This window comes from Anarhichas minor, unplaced genomic scaffold, assembly GCF_050575085.1.
Source record: "Anarhichas minor isolate MPS153535 unplaced genomic scaffold, ASM5057508v1 ptg000014l, whole genome shotgun sequence".
Taxonomy (NCBI): domain Eukaryota; kingdom Metazoa; phylum Chordata; class Actinopteri; order Perciformes; family Anarhichadidae; genus Anarhichas; species Anarhichas minor.
In genome coordinates this window covers 4,420,001-4,438,436 of record NW_027466460.1, presented here as the reverse complement: position 1 = coordinate 4,438,436, position 18,436 = coordinate 4,420,001, and the positions used below count along the sequence as shown (strand labels likewise).

The 18,436-nt window shown below is 42.6% G+C and overlaps 1 protein-coding gene across 1 annotated transcript in view; it reads left to right on the top strand.

Moving 5' to 3' along the window:
* The first annotated feature begins 1,153 nt into the window (after window positions 1-1,153).
* Window positions 1,154-18,436, top strand: part of maml3 (mastermind-like transcriptional coactivator 3) — a 102,449-nt gene continuing 85,166 nt past the window's right edge. The window contains exon 1 of the mRNA XM_076091118.1: window positions 1,154-1,611. Within this exon, the coding sequence (XP_075947233.1) occupies window positions 1,240-1,611 (372 nt within the window). The 5' untranslated portion in view covers window positions 1,154-1,239. The remainder of the gene's footprint in view (window positions 1,612-18,436) is intronic.

The following is an 18,436-nucleotide window of genomic DNA, read 5'->3' as shown; positions in this document are numbered from 1 at the left end:
GTTCATCCTCTACATCACTGCCCTATTTCCTTGCTTCTGGTGGTGATGTTATGATGCCCATTACTTAATTTATACTATAATTAACGTTTGACTAATTGGGCCTCTGTATGCAGCTCTGCATGTTTTTATGTTAAAGGGAGAGGTTAATCTGTTTGAGTCAGAACCTCATATGAAACGTGGTAATGAAGAAATAAGCTTATTTGCTAGCGAACTGGCTAGTTGATCTATTTACACCAAAGGCATAGAGATTGGAGAAGAAAACAGACAGAGAGGGAAAGAGACCGAGACAAAATTACTTTTTCTTAGGCCTTCTACAACACACAGGTCGTAGGTGGGATCAGTCCGGTCCTTTGCGGGATACACTCCTAATTCCAGTCCGGGTTTTCTGAGTACCATCAGCGGGCTCCTCACAGCCTCTAGCTGGTTTTTACTCAACTCCTGTCCTGATATCACTCCGCTGGCATGGTGGAGAAGCGGACCTGATTATTGTGATGGTGGCAGGCGGCAGCCAGTGACTACAGACTTCCGCCACTGCTTCCCATATCCGCGTTTTGCGCCGTCTGGGCTACTCTAGTTGCCTCACAACCGGACTACCGAAGGCGCTTGTGTGCCCCCCCCCTTCAACCCCCCCCACCAACTCAACAACATCTTCACCGGGATTTCTTTCAAACCAAAACCATATGAGATGCAAGTTCACTGGGAAACTCCGGAGCCCGTTCGGTTCAGGCAGCAAAACTTTTTCTCAAAGGACAACACCGTAAAACGGCGAGTGGACTGTTGCTGCCGCCGCCGCTGCTCCACCGTGGGACGGATTGTGTGCATATGACCGTAGAGTGCCTGCTAACGTTCATACTTCCACGGTAGTGTTGTGTTTTTCTCGTGGAGTTGTTGTTAGTGGCGTGGCAATGGCTTTATTGTTGAGTACGGCTCGGGTGTTATTTGTGATTTCGGGAGCGGTTTAGTTTTGGAAACAGTGCCGAGCAGGGGGGAAAGAAACGAGCCCCTAACCTTATGACTACCAGGCTCTAAGCCCTTTAAACCTTCCCTGTTGTTAACCGGTCGTACCTTCCGTCCTCTGTCCCGGCTGCTCGGGACCGTTCACCGGGGGAGAACAGAGAGTAAGAGGACACTAGGCGGTGGAGGTGGAGGAGGAGGTGGCCGGAGGAGGAGAAGGTGGCGGTGGTGGTGAGCTTGACGGGGAGAAAAGTTCTTCCAAAATAGCAGCCACTCGGCCTAGTGATGGGGGACTTCGCCTCCCCCGCTGCCGGACCCAACGGCAGTATCTGCATCAACAACAGCATGAACCCGGCCGCCGGGAGCGTGGTGCCCGCCGGGGCGGTGGGCATACCTAAGCACAGCACCGTGGTGGAGAGGCTGAGGCAGCGGATAGAGGGCTGCCGGAGACACCACGTCAACTGCGAGAGCAGGTACCAGCAAGCGCACGCCGAGCAGCTGGAGATCGAGCGGAGGGAGACGGTCAGCCTGTACCAGCGGAGTCTGGAGCAGAGGGCCAAGAAGTCGGCCGGCGGCAGCAGCAAGCAGCCGCAGAGCAAGCAGCCGGACCCGGACTCTGCCTCCTCCACTGAACAGAGGAATAACACGCTTATAGCGGTAAGGACGAGCTCTCAACCACGGCCAAGACTGCCCGAGACAGCCTCCACTCACACATAAACACAGCATACACTTCAGTATACACTCTGTCTTTCATTTTCCCCTCCATCTCTCCGTCCCCAAATTCTTGGACCCCCCTCAGGCTTGCAAGCTGCACTCCTACTACTTGTTCACCACTGTGAAAACTTGTTGAAAACACGTTGACTGAGCGCTGGCAATTGCTTTGGAAACACACACACACACACTTCACTTTTTCAAACCAGAGTGCAAACTATTGCCTTTGTTTACAAAGAAATCCAACTCTCGCTGAAAGCAAAAAAAGGCTGCTAGTGCTTGAATGCTGCAGGATTCAGAAATGACAAGCCTGACAGCTGATATTTGATCTTTAGCAAGATCAGTGCTGCTTTTTTGCTCAAAGGAAGGCTGAACATTTGGAAGGCACTGCTAATTGTCAAGTTTAGATTTTCACCTCAGACACTTCTAACTAACTTCTGGAGGATGGCAGCCTTTATATATATATATATATATATATATACACAAGAAAGCAACTTCTCTTTTTCTTGTTCCTTTGCTATTAGGTGCAGATTGTTCTGCGAGACAGACAGCATTGATGTTGCAACATTGCTTCCCTGCACTCAGCAGTAGCAGCTTATGCTCCAGCCTGTTTTGTAACCTTTGTAACATACTCTCAAAACAGCCACTCCACACAGTGTTGCAAACACCTTATCACAGCCACCCACTCACTGAAAGTACCCTGTCATCAGACTTAAAAAAAAAAGAACATACTTCAGATGGCATAGTTACTGAACATTTTCACACTGCAATTAACTTTTGGAGATTCATTCATAATTGACTGTAGTGTCACCTTAATAACACAGTGATCACATGACACGTTTCACAAGGAGGCTCTACTTCAACCACAAAAATGTCCTTGTATAATAATGCAGTGATGCTTCAGTAAATATATACATACTGCAAGTCCAATAGAGTCTGAAAACTCACAGTAGATTTAATACGAATGCTACAGTGATTTCCTGTTGGTAGGGGGCAGTCTACATATGGAGGATTGTTCAGTTTCTTAAGGCTGTATTTTGAGGACCATGGTGTTTGTCTCTTAACCGGTCTGCAGATCAGATCTTTAAAGGATCAAATTGTGAAATTTACAAATAAAATGCCCTGATGTTTAGATGCTGTTGCATGATAGAGATGGAGACAGACACCACCAAACTGTGTAGTTTGCCACACCGCATCTCTTGTGGGCGAGCTCCAGTTTTCTTTAGAAAAGACCAAAGGATACATCGGGAATGTCAACATTGTTGTCCCCTTTTGTTGCTGCAATGAGCCCAGTTCCTCTCCTTTTTGAAATGCAAAATCAGAACGTCTTTGATTTCTGAGACGGCCTCTGTCGTTATTTAGGAGCCATGCGAGCCTGACCAGCTCCGGCTTTAGAGAGAGGGAGAGGGGTAGTGATTTTAATAGTGCAGGACCTCCCAGCGGCCCTTGTGGACGTTAAACTGAACCGCCCATTAGATGGCCGGCAACAAATGCTCAGAGAATGGAATGATTACTGCTTAAAGACACAGTGGCATCCCTCCGCGCTGTGCCTATCTGCTCCTCTCCCAGTCACTGATGGAGACACCTCAAATGCAAACACACAGCATCCAATAGCTGAATTACAGAGATCTCCATGCTCGTACCCTTCTTATGCTACATTGTAAGTCCTTCTTGTTTAGGCATGAATTGTTAAGACGATAAAAGGAAATGAGAGAAAAGTCTGCCGTCCCTCTCCCGTTTTTTTCCTCGTAGGAACAGAGCTGCAGCTAGATGGCTGTATGTAGTCACTACAGAAGCAGGCATTCTAGGAAAGCCAAGTGTGCTGTAGATGTAACTACTCATCGCATTCACAGTGCACCCTGCAATCTGTAGGGATAATGTTACAGACTGTTACAGACAGTATACTGTGCTGAGAAGGTGTGTTTGAAGGCAGTTTCACCTACAGCAAAAAGATGGCAAATATGCTCGCATGTCATGATTTTAGTTGTATATGAAGTCCTCGCAACATTAGGCTAAAGTGACAAAAATGACTCTTTGGCTGTTGTACTGGTTAGTTTGCAGTGTTAACGTGGTAATTGTCAGTTTGAAGAATGCCAGGAATGTCTACAATGTGCAAAAAGTAAACAGAAGAAAATCAATGTGTTTCTAAAAGGGGCAAGACGGTGTTTGACAAATTGGTTACTCAGCTATGGCAGATTGTAGTTATTCATTGGAAATAATAGACTTGTAATTCCACGGTCCACACACTGTCTTGGTGTGATATTCTGGAGCATTCGGTATTGTCATATGCATCCCACTGCGCTCTGGTCTAACGGTTCTCAGACACACCCACATCGAGGCAGGGGCAAGCCTATAATTATGGAGAGCGTGTGTTTGTGTTTATAGGCTAACTATTATTGAGAAGGGAAAAGAAGACACTGGGAGCTTGTTCTGGCTTTCCCACCATTTCCTTGACATCACTAAAGCAGAATAGCAGCAACTACAAAACAGTCGAAGCAGCAGTAGCAGCAGATAAAGGGTATACCTGCCTGGGTGGGATAATCCCAGTGTAACCACACACAGCCAGATAGTGAGGTTGGACACGGTCATCGCTGCTATTCACTTTCACAAGATGGACACTTACAAACTCGTAATTGTCTGATAATGAGAGGGTCGCTTGTGAAACAACAGGCCACGTCTCTGCTTTCTGCCAGAAACCATGTATCACAATATTGCACTAACACTGGGATAGTCAATGATTCATTTACATACTAAGAACTTCTCCACTACTGTCTATACTCTGGATTAGTTGTTTGCTAAATGCTGTTAGTTATGGTGGTGGGCAAAATGGGTGATATAATGGTTTAGAAGCAAACAGACGGTGTCCAGCTTGCAGGCACATTGTAAAAGCCGATAATTACAGTTCCTCGGGGGATATTGAAGGCGTGTTATTAGCTCTATGTTCATTGCACGTGCACGTGCACACACACACACACACACACACACACACACACACAAACATTATACCTATAAAGTGGTCCACAACTGTGGCTTCCACATCATCACTAGATTCACACTCTCCTAACTGATTAACCTTCCTAAATATGTAGTTGACAACATATTTATTAGCTCCTCTTTGGGCCTACAACAAAACCGTGACACATCGTATAATGTCTCGCTTTTTCAGTGTTTGGCACAAACATATGGGTATCTGGAGGGCCTACCAACCCACAAACTGTGAGTAAGACAACCCAGTGAGTTTTATGTGGGCTGATCAGAAAACACATGGTTCATTCAGATTTGGCTCCCCTTCACTTGCAGACTCATTAGAATATACTGCCCCACTTTTTGAGTACCTCCACCCATGGCTTGAGAACTATACCTTTTATAAAGGTGTATCATATTTTTCTTGCAAGTTATATCAGAGCAGACTGGGCCTTTTTATGAGGGGGGGCTTAAAGAGACGGGTAATAAATCTGAGTGTTTCAGACAGAGGATGAATACAGGGATATTCAGACAGACAGAGAAAAACATCTTTTTTTTGAATATTTAAAGCATGTTTCTACTAGAAATGCAAAATGCAAGTATGAACGTGAAAATGAACATAAGTCCCCTTTAATGACCAAATATACAGCAGGGTGGACGTGCATGTGCACATGTCTGTTTTTACTCCATTTGGTGTCTGCATACATGCCGCATAAACTTTCCGCTGCACATGCGTGGGCGCACATGGGTCCATGCAGACCCTTGCGAACATGGGCAGATAGCAACATTTGCATCACGCAGGCCTTTGTGATTGGTCAACTTGGGTTGCATGTGTCGTCTCCGGTTTCAGATTGTGTTGGATATTGTTGATAGTGAAAAAAAAACACAAGGCAAGTCGAAGAAAGGCTCAGTAACGTGTTGCAGTGCTGCTATCAACAGGTGAAATCAGATGCTGAACGATCAAAACGGTGTTAAATGCCAGGACAGAATTTAGAGTTTCACTCTCATGGTTCGGGATCCAGTCTCAAATGGGCTGGGCCACTCATTCATTAGAACACCAGAAATAAACAGGGAATTCCTTCTTCAATAATCTTGTATTGTTTGATATTGTCGGTCTGTGATTAACCGTTGCATTAGAGGTAAATGTAAATGAGCATTGTGGAGTGTTGAGATCGGTGTTGTTGGAGAGATTTGTCATTTTTATTTCTTTTATGTGATGGGTAAATGCCAGTACAGCATTTTGAGTCTAAAAATGAAAATTGCATGTTGATACTGAGCGAGTGACATTTGTCGACGTTTTCTATCACTGAAAAATGGTCTGCTGTCAAACTTAATTGTGGCTGTATTCACTGTCCTAACATGATATGAAGTTCTCTACTTTTGGCTAGTTATCGAAGAGCATAGACAAACTACACAACGTGTTCACCAGTAGCTGTCATGTTTTCACTGTTCTTTTGTAAGCAGGCAGGTTTCTTTGTTGACTGTTGTGAAGATCGAACTCGTGACCTTTCAGTTACAGGCACTTGTCTCTGAACCAACGGGCCACGGTGTTGCTTAAAAACCGAATTGTGACCTGTACTTTCTGACAAAAACATCCAGTCGGATCTGATTACCTAATCGCTAACAAGTTTACAGCTGCGAGGCCGAGGTGCACATTGAGGGGCTCGTTAGTTCCACTAAAACACAGTAGATCAGGACAGTCTGTCTTCAGCTCGGCTCGCTCCTTGGCATCCACCTCACAGAGGAATGTCTCACACACCCCACACACACACACACACACACACACACACACACACACACACACACACACACACTGTTGTCCTGCTCAACTCTTGGCAGCAGAGGCCGGAGTGTGGGCGGCTGAGTTTTCATGAATCTGAGGCCTTCCTTCTCCCTCCCTTCCTTCTCCTCCCTCCCTCTGTTCACCACTTCTCTGGTTTCAGTGTTAGCACAGCGCTAATATAGTGTAGATGGGTCTCGGTGGCTATAGCATTGTTAATATCTACTGGGACTGTTACCCAAGTGCTATATTTAAACCACTGAGCTGGCATGGAGCTGACACTCGACATGCACACGCAGAGTGTGACGTCGACGCACACCCGTGACATCACAGGCATGCTGTTTTTAACTCATTACGTGCTTATTTAGCTGACTCCCCCTCTTTTTTTGTGGACTGTCTTTTTCAAACTCGTCCTTTCATCTTTTCTGTTTTCATGCGCACTTTATCCCGTTTTTTTGTCACTTCTTACTTATTTGTGCTTCTTCTCGCTCTTGATCCTCGGCCCCTACACACAAACTCTGGATGTTTTGGATTTGCGGCGGCTGCGACCACATTCCCTTCCACCCACGCTTGTTCACATGTTCTACAGGAACACACACACATACACACACACGTTCGGTGTGAATGAGCGAGGGAGCAGTGTTCCCTCCGTATAGTTGGACGCGACAACAAACTCCTGTCCAGAAAGTTTCAATCACTCAAAGTGAAGTAAATATCTTTAAGATAAAGCTCAAAGCTAATCAAACTAGTAATATATAATCTTATGTCATGCACTCAATTACTTACAAGCATACCTGTTTAGAAGGTTGTAATCAGTAATGGTTCAACAGGGAATGACAGAAGGCCTGGTTCATGTTTCAGTCCTCAAATATTTGCTCAACTAGTTTCATTTTTTAGTCACCACCTGACAACTGTGTTTTAGTTTCCTGCTTAAGGCTACACTTGGTAACTGAACTGCCCACGAAGCTTGTGAACTCTGATCAAACTGTCAAACAAGACCGCGTTAATCAAATTAGATCAAGATGCTGTAACTGTATTGCCTATTTCTCGCCTCAAATGTTTTCAGAAACATATTTTCGTGTACTGTTTCACTGTGAAATGAAAAGGTTTGTTACAAGCGGTCAGCGGGCTTTGATTTGACTTTGATTTTGTCTTTTTAAAGTAGAAATATTGAAAAGTTTCTAAAATGTCCTACTTTTCTTTGTCATGTCATAATAGTAAACTGAAAAAATATATAAATTATAAGACATTTGAAGATTTTGAAAGTAATCTGCAAAGTAATAACTAATGAAAGTAATTCCAAAGTAATAACTAATGAAAGTAATTCCAAAGTAATCCCTAGTTCCCGCCCTTCTTATGATGCAGCACACTGAGTCGAGAGGTTATATCCCGATCAATACTGGATTTCTGAGGCTAACATCCGTTTTTGAAGGCTTAAAAAAAATCTGAGAACAGTATATTAGCCAATATACTATTTTATTTTTACTTAAACATGTAACATGAACAGACAGGTTGACCAACAGATCCCTTAAATGTGAATGATGAGAACCCATCTTTGTTCTATTCACCCCTCATGTACTCACACATACACACAAACGGTAAAATATAGATGAGGTTGTTATCAGAGATGCCTGGGTCCTGTGTGAGCTAATGTGCAAATGTGCGTTGTATTCCTCATGAATATGAGAGTAGATTTTGTACATAGATATTGTACATGTAGATATTTGTTTATGGCAACGTTTTTTGCTCCCACATTCATGATTGAATGTTTTGAACAGTTCTCTGTTTCGTCATCTAACATATAGCATATGACATGTTCATTTCATCTGTATACCACACACACACACACACACACACACCACCACAGAGCTGAATCAAAAACAGCCCCAGCCAAGTGCCTGGCTGTGTTTTTTTCTTGACTACCAGCACTTTGTGAGGTAAGTGACCACCGATTAGGAAACTGTTCCACAGCCAAGCAGGCTTTCTAAACAAACGACCCTGGTCCAGTCCTGAAGTTGACCACCCACTGTTGTGTATAACTACACTACCTTTGTATGACTAGTAGGATAGAAAAGAGAAAAGTGTGTCTTGGTAGATGCGTGCATACACACTGTGTAACATACAGTAAGGAAGAGTATGCAGAAAGTTGTACTTGGCAAGAACATGTGTCTACAGCAGATGTGTGGCCACCCAATGTGTGTTTGTATGTATGCATGTCTGCTCAAAGTTGCAGTCAAGTGGCAGCAAGTAGTTGTTAGCCAACCTTAGCTCATACCTCTGTCCACTGTGGGACATCAGACATTGCCGCCAACTAAGTTCTGGTTCTGGCGGTTCAGCCTAAAAACAGCCAACCTTTAGAGACTTTTTTGTTTTGTTTCAAAACTGAGTTTTGCTACTAAAAGTAAGTTAAGAGAACCAGTGTATTTGGGAATTTATTACGTCCACCAAGGATGTTACAGTATGTTTTCAGTTCGGTTTGGTTTGTTTGTTTGTCAGCAGGATTATAGAAAAAATACTACTAGTTCAAGTACCGTGACATGTACTGCTACCTGCTCTTTGTGAATTGTACAATGGCTCCAAAACATCTATCCCTGCTTCTCTCACTCTCATGTGGTTTATTGTTCGCCAGACAATGCTAGAAGACACTCATCATGAGCAAACTTATTGGACCATTGGTGTCTCATTCTTCACTGTTAAGTTATAGTCAGTGGTGGAAGAAGTATTTAGATACTCTACTTAAATTAAAGCTAAAGTACAGAAGTATTATCAATAAAATGTACTGAAAGTACTCGTCTGTAGAAGAAAAACAACCATGTTAGTGATATATTATTACATTATTAGACTGTTGAACTGATGCAGCAATGGGTAACAGTATTTTACTGTTGTAGCTCTAGAGGTGGAGCTAATAACCCCTAAAGGGTTACAGGGCATGTTTAAAAACAAATCATTTTCTTGAACTATAGATAATATGACCCTCCTCCATCCGTCCTCCTTTCCCCTTCATTTCTAAACCCACCCGTCACACAGCAACATACCTCCTCTTTGTAACCTTCCCTCCCTACTTTCCCTTGATCATTCACACCCCACCTGTGCCTCTCTCTCTCTCTCTCTCTCTCTCTCTCTCTCTCTCTCTCTCCCTACATCTCTTTGCCCCTTGTCTCCAGTGATCCCCGGTTCAGTCTCGGTGGCAGGGAGAGATCCAGCGCTAAGAGGGAATTACCTACCACACGGACTCCAGCAACACACACAGGCACATATACACAGGCTGTTACTGTATACCCACAGATCTGTACACACTTAGACACACGCACACACACACAGATATCTATTCAATTGCAGGTAACAGGTCTGTTTGAACTGAGCCTGATGATTCTTCACAATTAGTGCGCACACACATTTATCTGTATTCACTTAAGCCTGTGCTTTTCTGTTTCATGTTGCGCAAAATGTTGAGACCGTTATCATCTGCCTCTTCCCTCCTTTGTTAAATGACATTTGTTGTTCTTTCTAGGACTGACCAAACCCCCAGCACCTTCCGTGTGTGTGTGTGTGTGTGTGTGTGTGTGTGTGTGTGTGTGTGGCCTTCAGCTGCATCAATAGCCATTAGTGCAGCAGCCGGGGTAATTGTGGCTGCAGTGCAGGAGGAGAAAAAAACCCACATTATCTGATAATACTGCAGATGGGCAATACGGAGGAAAAGATGGAGCGAGGGCAGAGTAGGACAGTGCGAGGGAGGATATAAACTGTGTGGTCAGACGGTTATGGTCGACATAGTTGCGATGCCACAATCTGCTAACTGATTTATAGCGTGTGATTTCAGACTGGAGGTCTTATGGCACTGCAGCAGTATGACACTGATTGTCGGATTGCCTGAAACTACACCTGAAGCCAGCACATCTGGTTGAAAAAAGAGCTCCGTGGTGGATGTTGTCGATGTCAGCTGATTTATTTTACCTCACACAGGCCTAAATGAATCAATTCGTGGTGATCATTAAATTGCAGCTTTGGAAACACTGTTTTGTTGCCGTTGTTGAGCACGGTTCTTCATTCTTGGCCTTTTGAAACAGTAGTTAAAGGAATCTTACTCTACACTTACTCTGACTTTTTGATTTCCTCCTAAGATGAAGAGGAGGCAGATGCAGTTGAAAATGGAGTTGGACCCTGAATTGTGATTTTGGTTGTGTTCTTATCGGTACTTATCCGTGTTCGGTGTATTACACACAGTAGATGATGGTCGGCACGCAACCCAGATTGGAGTAGCAGACTGGAGTGCCTTCACGGGAGCTAAGCAATGTACTGCTGTGGACTGGGGCAGCAGCTAAACTTATTTTATCCACCTAACAAAATGGCCCACGTTGTTGTGGGGAGAAAAGGTCAAATCTGTAAAATTGAAACCAGCAAGGGATAGCCAGCATCTCACACTCTCACTGAAACTGGTTTAAATACAGTACACAGTCTGTTTATTTGATAAGCAGCTAGTGCTGCTGCACTGCTTAACTAATTACACAAAAGTCAAAAGTAGACTGGAACAAATATATGGTTACTCTGTCATCTTTTCTCTGTGGGCACTGTCTCCCTGTTTAGTTGTGCTTGTTTTGGTTCGTGATGAGTTGAGTTGTGTTCGGTTGAGCTGAATACTCCGTCAGCAGCCTGTCTGCAGATCACTTCCTGAATGGTTCCTAAAATAGCAGCAACAACGATCACAACCAATGCAACAATGATCACAACCAATGAAACACGACAGCTGCTCTGTTTCCGCCCTCTCTCCATAGGCTTGGGTCATAAGGATTTTTTCCAAAATCTATACTAGTATTAAACACTGAGCAACAAATTATTCCCTATATGTTTTCATTTTTGGTTGAACTGCAGCAATTTTACTATTGTTCTTAAAATTTGAAAATATAAGTAAAGAGATGTTTAAAATCTTTAATTTCTCTGGAAATGGCCTAGATCTCAATCACTTACCAGACAGTGTACTATAGATACGGTATTTAAATTTACGCCAAAAAAACAATCTCTGGCCGGGACCAATCCTCCGCTAATCATGACCCTTCCATGTCACACGCAAACCAGCTGTAGTCCATGAAGATACTTGGAAAATAAAGCACCCTTTTGTTTGCTGTCAGTAACTCAATATCATGAGACTGGCAATGGAAAAACTACAATGTTTTATATTAATAAAATCACCAGAAATTAAACTACAGTTTTCCTAAACAGAAATGGGGGGAAGGAAAGTGTAATCATGTTATAAAACATCTGCCAGAGGTGTCAGAAATATAGGTACAGGTGATACCGTAGGAAGTAATTCACCTACTACGTATCTAAATGGTTACAGAGCTGGTTAACTTGTTTGGTTAAAGGTTAAATTATATAGAGTTAAATATAGTTAGACCAGAGGATTAATACCACTGCCATGTCTATATGATAAATATGAAGCGACAATCAGCAGCCAATTAGCTTAGCTTAGCATAAAGATTGACTGAGCTAGTCTGCCTCTGTCTGTGGAAAAATCCTTCTACCTGTACCTCTTAAGTGTAATTATTCTAATCTAATTAACATGTTGTTAACCTACGCTCAACCAGTACAAAAATCTAAATGTTAATGAGTGAGCTTTAGACAGAGCCATGCTAACTGTTTATCCTGTTTCCAGTTCTTATGCCAAGCTAAGTTAACCGGCTGCTGGCTGTAGCTTCATATTAAGTCAAAGAGCAGATATGAGAGTGCTATCAACCTTCTCATCTAACTCTCGGAAAGAAAGGGAATGAGTGCAAAAATGTTTTAATACGCAGCCTCGCTTAATGATTTTCCTTAACCTAACTAAGTAGTTTCTGCGATCGCTCGGTCCAGATGAAATTACATTCCCCTCCAAAAGTAATTGAGGGTGCAGTTCAGTTTTATGGAAATGTAAATTTGTAGGAGGCCGGGTTTCTTTCAGGATTCATGTTTAATAATAAGCTCAAAGGAAGGCATGTGCAGTGAAAGTTGTGTATCTTAAGGCTGTTTTTCCAATCACTTTTAACAAAAATCACATTCGTCTGTTCTGTATTCATTGGTTTTGATAAATATCTTTAAATTCTTAAACTGCTTTGTCATGATAGCGATGCAGAATGTAAACAGAGTGATGTGTCGCTGCATCCTGCTAGAAATACTGGAGATGCCTAACATGTCATTGTGTGGTTTAATAATAATAAATATGACACTCATGACCTGCTAGGTTTATTCTGAAGGTTTTTATTTCAGTTTGGACCAGTTAAGAATCGGTATCTATGTCACTCAGAACATTTCTTTTGCCTTAACGTCTCCTAGCCTGTCTCTGTTGTCACTTTCTGTGTCCTGACGTTACTCTGCTTCTTGTTCTTTCTTCTTTCTTCTTGACACTCGGTGCCCTTTTCCCCTTCACCTTTCAGTCTCACTTTTTCATCCCATCTCCTTGGCTCAGTCTTTCTGCCAGACAGCCTTTGCATATCACAATGTCTTCTCAACCTCCGCTCTCTATACCACTTTTTATCCTTTCCTCTCTCTCTCTCATTGAATTCACCTCTCCAGCAGAAACAGTAAACTCCACTGAGGAGACAAGATCTGCAGATGTTTGCCCTGCTTTCTGCTGTCACAAACCGTTCACTTCAGTGTATCACTCAAAGCACTAGAACTCACAAGATGAGTGCGGAGTAGCAAAAATACAGCCAAGAAAAAAAACTACATTTCCCTGAAGAACTTGAGCAGCGTTTGGGTCGGACGTGGTGTGTTTTTTGTCAAGTGACCTTTGTGGTGTTAGTAGCTTAAAGCTCAGCTGAAAACCCTCTAGTGATAACGCTCCAAAAGTCTTTCCGTTGTGAAAAGTTGTTACAGTTTGAAAATGCAGCATTTCCACTGAATGCAGGGAAGAGCAGTGACTATGCTTCTTTCAAGCTTTGTAATTGTCACTTTTCCCTGTTCATAAAAATGGCAAGAGTGGGATTCTTGTTTTATTTTTGGCTTGTTGACAGTTAAGGAGCCATTGAGTTTTTTAATGGATACTTAATGACTGCTGCACAAAACATAACAAAGAAAGCCCCTCGAGGATCCTAACTGTCAGCCAACGGAAGTCCCTGGAGAGATGGAAAAGTCCTAATCTTTGTTATCCACATACACTAAATACTTTGGAAGATTAAGAGTGTATTTTCCACACCATTGCTTTTCCAGTTCATTACACCTGTGTGCCAAGCAAACAGGTTTGGAAAAAAAACAATATGGTCCTTGCAAATGTAAGCTGCAGACAGACACAGACAAAGAGATATTTTCTTACTTTAAATGTCTAAATTTGTATCAGGCTCTGGGAATGGACCCTTGTGAGGGCCGTTCGCACTAAATACTACATTTAGTGTTTTTTTTAACGTATAGTAATTTAAATGTACAGCTGATAAAGAGCTGATTTGATTTGTGCGCTGAATGTCTTAAAGTTACTAATGCTAAATTCATCTGACTGAAAATATTTCCGCATGTAAACGTTTGTTGACATGCTAACTATCTTTCCAGTGCTGATCAGTCCACTACTTTGGTCCAGACAGAAATAACTTTTGGATCAATTGGTGCAGACCTTCAAAGGATGTATCGTACAGGTCAATGTTTTCACTCATCCAGTGAGTACATCAGCGTCGACAACATGTTGTATCGCACTTTGGTTTATAACCAAATACCTGCAAAACTGATGACATTCCCATCAGCCGCAGCTGCACAATGCGTCTAGTGCCAATTACAGAATTTGTAGGGCAATGAAATATTGTCTCAAAGGCATGCTAACACACCAAACTAAGAGGGTGAATATTTTAGGCGTTATAGCTACTAAACTTTAGCATGATTGCAGTGTCATTGTGCATTTCGCTTTACCGAAGTGCAGCTTCACAGTGATGCTAACGTGGCTGTAGAGTCTTAATTCCCAGACACACCAAACTGTCATCAAAGAACTAGCTGCTAATCACACTGATTTCTCTCGCCCACGGGCTTCAACGCTGATTCAACAATGCTAAATTTGCCGAAAAGCCTCCGACACGGGAAGACAATAGTGCCAACTGTGCGGGACACACCGCAAGAACTAGGGCGACAGACACTCACCGACGTGGGCAGACGGTCGACCCGGTGTGTCATGGCCTTTTATTGTTTTTTTTCATCCCAACAGGCTCCAAAGTGATGTTCCAGAAAATGTGCAGAAATTTCATAATAGATATTACTATTGCAATATATTTAATACACATACTATGATAGAGGCTTATCCATTGCGCCCCCTCCTAACTGGTTAAATGAGCTGAAGTTGAGAGAGACCTCTGGTTCTTTCTCGTCTTGTTCCTTTTGACTCTTGCCAGCACTGTGATCATGTTTCAGTGTTGACGATGCCTGAATTATACATCACTGCTGAGGTGTTGCTGTAGCTGATTTATACTTCCCTAGACTTTACCTGTTGTAGCATCACTGCAAAACTAGATTACCTGTTTTATACATTCATGCCATTAGTAATCATATTAAGTTCACATTGTGATGGGGAACTAAGCTGATGCTGTTGGGGAATTAAGTGGCTTTGCCAGAAAAATAAAAGCTATTGCATCTAGCATTAGAGATGATGATGCTGGAGAATGCATATTAATTTGAAGACGCACAGCGAAGTACATTGTAGCCCTTTATGTACCTACAGAACCACCAAAGAGCCCATGGTGTAGGTGCAGTACCATGGCACTTTGTTCAGCCTTATCTCTTCAGCTTTAAGGCCAGACAAAATGTGTCCAGTGACATTTTGGCCATTTGAAAAAGTCTCACCGGCTTTGACTGCTTTAGACCTGAGTGGTCAAGACAGCCACAGTCTGATCGGGAACCTTTTCATTCTGCAGCATAATCTGCACTGATTATCAGACTCCAATGCCCCGGGCATCTGAAGGATCCAGTTGAGGTTTGCACCGTAGAAAATTTGGATAGAATGCGACCTAATCTTCTAGCCTCTAGTGCGTGCGAGCAGTAGGAATTTAAGATTTTAGATTTTTTTGATTTTTTTGTGTGACCATGTTTATTTGTGAGACAAAGTCGAACCACAAAGAAAACAGAGATGTGCTTGAAAATGAAATGAAATGTGTTTTTTGTGTGAGATGTTTCTTTTCCTGCAGAGGGCAGGTAAAGGAAACGGACTAGGGAATCCGGCAAAGAAATGGCACGGAGCCCGAGTTGATACAGCTGCACGTACACATGAGCTTCCCATTACCCCCCCCCCCCCCCTTATTTTCTCTCCCTTTGTCTCTCTCTCACTCCCTCTTTGTCTGTGTGTCTCTCCCTCTGTCTGTCTCTCTGTGTCTTTCTCTCTCTCTCCCTCTCTTTGTCTGTCCATCCGTCCCCCCCCCCCCCCTCCTCACGAGTGGCTGTTTTTGTGGATTGATCTCCCGCCGTTGTCATAGCGACAGTGATGCAGACCGCCCGAAGTGTGTGTGTGTGTGTGTGTGTGTGTGTGTGTGTGTGTGTGTGTGTGTGTGTGTGTGTGTGTGTGTGTGTGTGTGTGTGTGTGTGTGTGTGTGTGTGTGTGTGTGTGTGTGTGTGTGTGTGTGTGTGTGTGTGTGTGCATGCGATAAAACGCCAGAGTGCTCTCTGCTTAGAGAGGAAGTGTTTGGAGAATTATGTAATGTCCTCTTTTTTTAAAAGGGGAAAAAAGTTGGAAAGACGAAGAAAAAGCTCCTATCCGTCCATCTGTGTGTCTCTCTGTCTGCATATGTCTTTGTATACCAGGGGAGTGTAGTGTTTATGGATACCATGCAGTGAGGAGCATGGCTATTTTAGTTGCTCATTGTAGATGTTTTGTCTCTACAGTATCTTTTTAGTAAGCAGGATACAGTTTTTAAACACAGTGTCAGGCTATGGGGGGTTGACGTGAGGCTCTTTCCTGTGTGTAAAGTTTTCACTGAAGCTGTGGGCTCTGCCAGGAGGAGCCACCCTGTATAGATTGGGGGGGAGCAAAAGAGGGAGAGAGTGGTATGAACTTGATGGGGGGAGAGAGAGGGAGGGTTGTTGGGCTTGGTGCCAAGTGGGAGGTGTGTGAATCCTTGTGACGCTGCCATTCTCCCGCAGAGAGCCCTCTTATTGGACAACATAAGGGGGTCTATAAATAGGCCCCTAATCTGCAAAAGAGAAAGCTAAAAATAGAGAGAGATGCAAACAGACAGGGAGAGAGGGGGATCAAGAGAGGTAGTGATGAACAGTTTGTTGTAGATGAGTTGTAAACAGAGCAAGAAAGTTTTGAAAAGTCTAGCAAAATGTGAAAAACAAAATTTAGAGTTTCATATTCAAGATCTGGAAAAGAGAACTGCATTAAGGAAATGTCATTAATAAATAATGAGAGTTGTTCAGTCCTGATGCACTTTAGACCCCCTCTGTCACTTTAAGGGACCATACAAGTTTCAACCCATTTGCTACGAATACCTGACATTTTTTAATACATCCCACAGGTTTTTCAAAATAAATGGGTTACCTTGGACCAGATGCCAGTTTGGCTTTATACCAGCACAGTCACAATTAGCACTGAAGTTAATCCATCATGTTTTTAGTTTCCTTTATTTTTGTGACGATGCAGTTGCAGAGACGATGTGTTCAAGGAAGCTCTGATATCTGATTGAGAGTCCGCTGCTGAAAAGGCTTGTGTGTGTCACAATTAATTCAAACAAATATTTATTTTGATTTACATTAACAGAAAAGATGACATCTCTACAAATTATGACAAGCGACTCAAAACAAGTAACTAATCTGTTTGAGTCAACAATAAGGTCAAATGAAAGCTACTTCATTTTATTAGATGTTACTTGTTGGATACATTATTGACTTCTATTGAGCCCTTAAAAACTGAAGAGTTCACATTCTCTTAGGGCTTTTAGGCCTTTGAAAACTTGTTTCAAGTATTTCTCTATAACATAAAAAATGTATGACTAAAGACCCTGTGCATTCATGGCATAGCTTAGATGTATTTACCATGTGGAAATCATGATGAAAATATGGCATCTGCGTTTGTTTCATGTATTCGTTTGAGCAGGGTTACAGTCTCCACACAGATCTCATGTTTTTCATTTGTTCGTCATGATGTCTCCGCCGTCTGGTTAAATAGCCCTTATTGACAGTGCTGGCGGCACCATGAACAACTATCCCAACAACTGTCATGTTTTAAATTCAGATCCAGGCAAACAAAAAAAATTTCATATGAAACAACCAAAACCATTTTTGTGTTTTAGACCCTAATGTCACTCATAAGAAGCTAATTAGAAAATATAGGTTTTCAGAGCCATATATTTCTTCAACGTCCTGAAAGTTTGCTTTAGTTTTTTGAGCAGACTTGTACCAGAGTAGACGGGTAACACTCTTCTTCCTCAGCAGGTCTTCATTATTAGTATTATTTCCCTGCATAATGCATCTCCTACTTTCTGACAGGGCATTGTTGCATTGATGTCATTTATTGTTTTTTTAAAACATAGAGCCAACTTGGGAAGAGTAGTTGTGATAGTATGATGCGTTCAGGGCGGCCCTGCTAGCATGTTTTGGTTATGAAAAACTGGGAAAGTCATGGAATTGCAAAAAAGCAATTTCCAGGCATGGAGATGTTTTGGAAAAACAAATAAATAAATAAAAAAGTCATGGCAATTTGCTCCAGAAATACCTGTATTATAGAGTATATGTGGTTTGGCGACGGAGTAAAGTCTACATTGGTAATACAATACGTTAATGTTCAAGCAGATACACAAAATGTATGATCATGAAAATGTACTCAAAGTAATAGAAATGTATTGGTGAAAATGAGTATAAACCCTTGTATCTATCCTTTTAAATCTCTCAGCTCCACCTTTTCTCCCTCTCTCGTTCTGTCGCTGTCCATTCTTTCTCCACACTGCACGACCACTCCACGCACCGACTAGAGCGTTGTGTTGTGTGCGTGCACGTAAAGTGAAAACTGCAAGAACTCAGTGTGAAGTTCCTCCCTGATCCTCAACTCCCAAGATAAACTTTTTCATGTCTTCTAATCTCCCCTCCTCCAAA